The 7,289-nt window shown below is 37.3% G+C and overlaps 1 protein-coding gene across 1 annotated transcript in view; it reads left to right on the forward strand.

Annotated features, from left to right (window-relative positions):
* The window catches only part of NCAPG2 (non-SMC condensin II complex, subunit G2), a 98,060-nt gene that overhangs the window by 63,597 nt on the left and 27,174 nt on the right, over positions 1–7,289 (forward strand). Inside the window, exon 23 of the mRNA XM_006874430.1 lies at positions 2,233–2,373. Coding sequence (XP_006874492.1) covers positions 2,233–2,373 — 141 coding nt within the window. The remainder of the gene's footprint in view (positions 1–2,232; positions 2,374–7,289) is intronic.

Raw genomic sequence — 7,289 nt, forward strand, 5'->3', positions numbered from 1 at the left:
TGGACTCTTCAACAGTTTCCGTTTGGTACAGTGACTGTGTACTCTTTCCATCTTCTTTTGGTGCTTTCTGCATCATTCAATAATTTACCCAGAGAATCCTTCAATATTGAAAGCAGAGGCTTGAATTCTTTCTGCTGTTGTCCCAGCCTGAGAAATGCTGAGCATGTTTTTCCCTTTTGGTTTTCTGACTCCAGATCTTTGCACATTTTGTTGTAATATTTGACTTTGTCTATTCGAGCTGACCTTTGAAATTTTTTGTTCAACTCTTATACCTCCTCATTTCTTCCATTTGCTTTAGCATGTCTATGCTGGAGAGCAAATTTCTGTGTCTCATCTGCCATCCATTTTGATCTTTTACTTCTTTCTTGTCTTAATGACTTTATGCTTTCTTCCTGTATGATGTTCTTGATGTCATCTCACAACTCTTCTGTCCTTCGGTCTTCAGTGTTTAATGTATCATATCAGTTTTTCACATGATCTGTAAATTCAGGTGGGATATACTTAAGGTCATATTTTCGCTCTCGTGGACTTGTTTTCATTTTCTTCAGCTTCAGTTTGAATTTGCATGTTAGTAATTGATGGTCTCTTCCACAATCTGCCCCTGGCTTTATTTTGACTGATGATGACATGGAACTTTTCCTTGGTCTCTTTTCACAGATGTAGTCAATTTGATTTCTGTGTATTCCATCTGGTAAGGTCCATGTGTATAATCAATCACTCGTCTCTTATTTTTCTAAGGAAGGTATTTTAAATGAACAAATCATTGATTTTGCACAATTCTATCATACGATCTCCAGCATCATTTCTATCACCAAGGCCATAATTTCCAACTATTGATCCTTCTTCTTTGTTCCCAACTCTTGTATTCCAGTCACCAATAATGATCAGTACATCTTTATTGCATGCTCTATCAATTTCAGGTGGAAGAAGTTGGTAGAATTTTTCTATTTCATCCTCACTGGCTTTAGTGATTGGTGGGTAAATTTGAATAATAGTGGTATTATCTGGTCATCCCTTTAGGTACATGGATATTATCCTATCACATGCACTGTTGTACTTCATGACTGATCTGGATATGTTCTGTTTGACAATGAATGTAACACCATTCCTTTTCAGTTTGTCATTCCCAGCATAGTAAATCATGTGGTTGTCAGATTCAAAATGGCCAATACCAGTCTATTTCAGCTCACTGATGCATAAGATATCGATGTTTATGCATTCCATTTAATTTTTAAAATTTCTAATTCTCCTAGATTCATACTTCAAACATTCCATATCCCCATTATTAATGGAGGTTTACAGGTGTTTCTCTTCATTTTGAATTGTACCCCATCAGCAAATGAAGGTCCCGTGGGCTTTACTCCCACAGGCTTTACTCCATGTGCATCATCGTGGTCAGCTCTACTTTGAGGAGACAGCTCTTCCCCAGTCACCTTTTGAGTGCCTTCCAACCTGAGGGGCTCATTTTCCGGCATTGTATCTGACAGTGTTTCTCAGCTATTCATAAGGTTTTCAGTGACTAAATGTTCTAAAGTAGTTTGTCAGTCCTTCTTCCTAGTCTGTCTTTGTCTAGAAGCTCCTCTGAAACCTGTCCACCATGGGTGACCCTGCTGATATTTAAAATACCGGTGGCATAGATTCCAGAATCACAGCAACTCATATGTCAGTATGATATACTGACGGCCAAATGGTGGTTTTTACTAGGACGGCTTATCAAACCTGAAATGAGTGTTTATCTGCTAATAGGTTGTTATTTTGAAATGCCATTAAGTTGGTTCTGACTAATAATGACCCTGTAAAGGGTTTCTAAGGAGCGGTTGGTGGGCTTAAACCGTCATCCTTGTGGTTAGCAGTCTAGATATACCTCAAGCTTGAGCTGAAGTAGTTCAAGCTCACCAGCCAATCCTTGGAAACCCTATATAGGGTCTCTGTGGGTTGGCACCAACTCGACAGCGCTAAACAATAACAATTTGTTGTTGTTGTTATGTGCCGTGGAGTTGGTTCTGACTCATAGTGACCCTGCATAGCATTTCCAAGGCTGTAAATGTTTACCGGAGCAGAAAGCCTCATCTTTCTCCCTTGGAACAGCTGGTAGTTTTGAACTGGTGACCATGAGGTTAGTAGCCTGACTTGTAACCACTACACTTTCAGAGCAATGATTATTCTTAAAATGTGTTTTTTTTAACCATGACTTTTAGCTCCACTGAAAATGACTGATCTGTTTTGTTGTAGCTACTTTATTCTATTCAAACACCTCTGCATGAGTTTATAACTACAGTACAGTGTTGGCACACGGATACGCCTGTTCACCGGGGAGTGCTTTCTACTCTGATTGCTGCCCCCGTGGTGGAGATAAGTCACAAACTACAAAAGGTAAATATAGTGGTTGTGAAGTTTCTGTGTGGTTCAAGTCTCTTTTTTGACTATACAAAATTCTGTATTCTATTAGGACTTTTTATGGTTTTCTAAGAACTCAAAGTTGAGTGAAACTGTTTTTGTGGTTTTTTTTGTTTTTTTTTACCTAGCAACTGTACCTCAAAGTTTAATCATAGTTTTATATTTTACAGTCTTAGAACCAATGTGAAAAATATATTAAACATGTTGTCACTCACAAGTATAATCAAACTAGTTCTTACAATCTGAGCATTTCTTTTTGCTGTACTGTGGAGATTTGAATGAGTTGGCATATTTCTTTAAATTTCTCTGTCCCGAAAAGGGGCCAGCAGCCGTAGTGATGAGCCCAGATGCAAGAATCTGCTAGTGAACTGGGGGTTTTGGAGACGTCACATTGGTTTGATTGCCTTAGTAGATTATCAGTCTTTCCCTCCTCCACCATTTCTAAGTATAGATACTTAGAACTTCTAATAATTCATTAAAGCAGTGAATTTATAAATTTGTGAAGGACTGTCTTATTTTCCACATAGTAAGTACCATAGGTGGGTGGAAGATAATGGCTGTTTTTATCGGAATTGTTGCCTGTTTGGTTAAAGATAGACTTCATCAGGAGGCTGTTAGAAGTCCAAACATAAAGCTCTTTTACTACATGGAATCCTCCGGGCGCTCTCTTCACCTCCATAGGGTATGGAGAGAACCAAATGGTAACAGACTTTATCAGCGTTCAAAAATTAAATCTGACGGGTTATGATTGGATTATTGTAAATGTGTATATGTGAGTTAGATATTTTATAGCCTAAAGCTATGAATATGAAATTATGTTAACTAAATTCTAAAACATTAAATAGAATTTAAGGTCCTTCTTAAAGCTTGGAAAGAAGTTTTAGTGTAGGAAAGTGAGTACTGGATTATATATAGCACAAAGATTGTTGTTATTGTAAAGTGCCGTTGAGTTAGTTCTGACCCATAGAGACCCTGTATAGGGTTTCTGAGGAACAGCTGCTGGGTTTGAACTGCAGACCTTGTGAGTCGTAGTCCAGTGCTTATCCTGTAACGCCACACTAGGAGTCCAATAAAAATATTAGGGTTTACTTACTCTTATAAGGTATCTGGGTAACAATTATAAATAAGTCAATGAATGGTTTAGACCAGGGTAGTTTAAAGCCTGTAGGCCAGATTATGCCTGCTGCCTGTTTTTATAAGTAAAGTTTTATTGAAACACGGCCAAACCCATTTGTTTATGTATTACCTCTGACTGACTTGGAGCCCTGCTGGTGCAGTGGGTTAAGCATTGAGCCTCTCTGTGGCAGAAGATTGAAGCCATCTGCTTCCTTACAGGATTCCAGCCTGTGGAGCAGTAACTCCTATGGAGAAACCCTGTGGAGCAGTTCTCCTCTGTCCTGTAGAGTCACTATGCCTCTAATGGCTGTGGGTTTGGCTTTTAGTGGCCTTGGAGCCAAAGCAGCTGAGTTGAATAGTTACAACACAGACAGTAACACCTACAAAACCTAAAATACGTATAATCTGGCCCTCAACAGAAATACTTGCTGATCGCTGGTATAGGCAGATGCAAAAGTATTAATCAACACCATGATGATTTCTTATGGGGAATCAAAGAATTGGTGTCAACAGAAGTAAAGTAAAAAGGCCTCTTGCTCTAACCTGTTTAGCTTATTCTAGACTTCCTGGTGTGGCGTTGTGGGTCAGCACTGGACTGCTAACCACAAGGTCGGCAGTTGAAACCCCCCAGCTGTTCCTCAAAAACCCTATACAAGGTCACTATAAATCAGAGCAACTCAGTCTCACTTAACAACAACATGTTCATATTTAAATTTAGAAATGTGTTGATTTTCACTGATAAACTTTTTAATGCTTGGAAGTAAAGAGAACCGAATGAACACTCTTAGTCTCTCACTTAAACTTAACAGCTGTTTATTCATATTTTTTGAATCTTTTTTTTTTTAACCAAATATTTTTAAGTAATTGCATACATCATAACGTTTTTACCTGTAAATACTTCAGTATGCTTTTCTAAAAACTAAAGCCATGATCCTTGTTTTATTTTTAACAAATTAACAGTAATTCCATAGTATCATCTAATACTCAGTTCATTTAATATTCTTTAAGGAGTACTGTTGTGATATTGTAGGATAAGCACTGGACTACTTATGTATGGTTGGCAGTTCAAACCCACCAGCTTCTTCTCAAATATCCTGTGTAGGGCTGCTGTGAGTCAGAACTGACTTGACAACACTTAACAACAAAAGGAATAGTTTACATTTCAAAAAGTATCCTAGTGGCATAAAATTATTATTTGTCATCATAAATATCTACTTCCAAAATGAACTTGAATTTGCTCACATATAAAATAATTGTAATAAATAAAAGACCATTTAGAAGGAAAGGAAAAGAATACATAAAATGCTTTGAGTAACAGCTGTTTTTATTTACCATCATCTGAGCACTGATTTGTTTGTAGTTAAAGTGAAAAGTTATGTATTTTCATTATTTAATAGTACCATGTATATCAGTTTTTTAGAAAATAGTAACACTTCATAGTATTACACTCAAATAATTTGTTACTTGGCACCTTAAACTATTGACAAGAACATTATGAATCATGCCTTCACAAAGTGTTTCACATTATATGCAGAATTGTTCTTTGCCTATATTTTTATTTTGTTTAATTTCAGTAAAAGTTGAGAGTTATAGCAGTAATAAACACTCAATGAAAACTGTTTAGGAAAATTTCAGAACCTTTTTCTAATTCTAAGGTCAGTTCTTTTATATTTGACGTCTTTGAGATGCCATATTTAACTCCAGAGTTAGTTTTGATGTCCAGTTATTGTTGTTGCTAAGTACTGTCGAGTTGGTTTTGACTCACAGTGACCCCTGTACAGGGTTTCCGAGGAGCAGTTGGTGGGTTTGAACTGCTGACCTTGTGATTTGCAAACCAGTGCTGATCCTAAAGTGTCATACTAGGAGTCCTGACGTTAAGTTATTGTTGTTGTGAAGTGCCGTTGAGTCAGTTCCGACCCATAGCGACCTTGTGTAGGGTTTCGAAGGAGCAGCTGGTGAGCTTGAACTGCCAACCTTGCAGTTCAAACAGCTTTGCAGTCTGGTGCATTAACCCACAGCGCCACACCAGGATGTTAAGTTGTCCTGTACAAATGCTAAATATGAAGGTTCAAAACTATACTTTATTTCCACATTTAGAGTTTATTATATTTATGGCATAACTTTCATCTTTCTGAAATGATCTTTAAAATAAAATTTTAAATGTGTTTAGATAAATGTGTTTAGAATGGTGTTTATCTACATCTGCTCAGGAATATTAAAATCATTAATGTTGAGCTAAAGGTTAGCTTTTGCTTATAAATGGAAATATTGTATGCTTCTCATTAAACCAAAGTAAAGTTCAATTTATAGCTGATATGATAAAACTATTTAAGCATAATTATGAACTATCAGAATACTAAGTGATGCTAAATATGTCACGAAAGGATAAAGATCCAGAACTGCAACATGAGTGAATAAGAAACACACAGTACGAGAACTTTTTCCAAGTCTAAGCTTCTATGTAGTTTTTTTTTTAAGTTGTGGCCCTATTAACAGTTTATGCGCTGACAGTGAATACCAGCAGCAACCCTCTTGACCAGATTCTGAGAGTCTCTCTGCTGTCATCTATGCCTTTGGTTAGTTTTAAATGAACCGTTGTTGCTGCCATTGACTGTCCAGTCCTACACGATCTCCATGATCTCTGATGTTTTGGAGCCCATTGTGGTTAGTCTTCCATCTCACTGAGGATTTCTCTTGTTTTCACTGACCTGCTACTTTGCCAAATATGATTTCCTTTCCTAGCAATTGGTCTTTCCTGATAATGTGAACAAAGTAAGTCAGAGGGAATTGAACAATCCTTTCTAATAAGGAACATTCCAGTTTTCTTTCTTCTAAGAATAGTTATGCCTTTGGTTAGTTTTTATTTTGTTGTTGAGAATATACACACCAAAATATACACTAGTTCATCAGTTTCTACATGTACTATATTGTGATGTTGATTGCTTTTTTTTTTTAAGGTTTTTTTGTGGATTGAGTGAAAGTTTACAGGGCACATCATCAGTTTCACATTCAACAAATCATATACCTTGTTTCATTACATTGATTGTAATCCCCTCTATATACCATCAGTTAACAGTATGTCTCTCTATCAACTTTAGCTTTTTAAAAAACACACAAACAAACAAACAAAAACTCCACTCAGGCATATATAATAATTTACATCTCCAAAGGGCACATTCTGCAAGTCTGCTCCTGGCCACCAGCTCTTAGTCCTTCTCTTCTTAGTCCATGAATCTAGAATCCTCAGCCGGTACCCCTCTCCATGCCCCCATCTCTGCCTCCATCTCTGGCGCCGCTGCCTCTGTGGATAAGGTCCCACATTCTGCTTGTGCATTCTTCTTTTGATGGTCCTAGGGTCCTCCTCTGTTTCTGGACTGTAAGATTAGCCACTCCCCATTTTTTGTTACAAAACTTCTACCTTTACAATTGTTACAGTCGCGATTAGTCATGATAACAGTTATTTACTACTGAATCTTATGAATCTTATCCCCATTTCTTTTCATCAGACCCATCTAGAAAAGATGACAGCTATTCAGTGGGGAATGTTTCTTTCCCCCTATACTCTTAAACTAAACACCCTCTTGAAATCTTGTAAGCCAGTCACTTTGTGCCTTTATTGCCCCTTCATTTTAGGTAGCCAGTGTCTAAGTAGCCCGTCCCTATCTACCCTGTGCACAGAACGGATAGCATTGATACTTGATTTGAAGACTCTTTCCCTCTCTGTTGGTATTTAGAGTAACTACTGCTCTGAGTATAGGTCAGGTTCATCATGAAGA

Source organism: Chrysochloris asiatica, unplaced genomic scaffold, assembly GCF_000296735.1.
Source record: "Chrysochloris asiatica unplaced genomic scaffold, ChrAsi1.0 scaffold00277, whole genome shotgun sequence".
NCBI classification, from domain to species: domain Eukaryota; kingdom Metazoa; phylum Chordata; class Mammalia; order Afrosoricida; family Chrysochloridae; genus Chrysochloris; species Chrysochloris asiatica.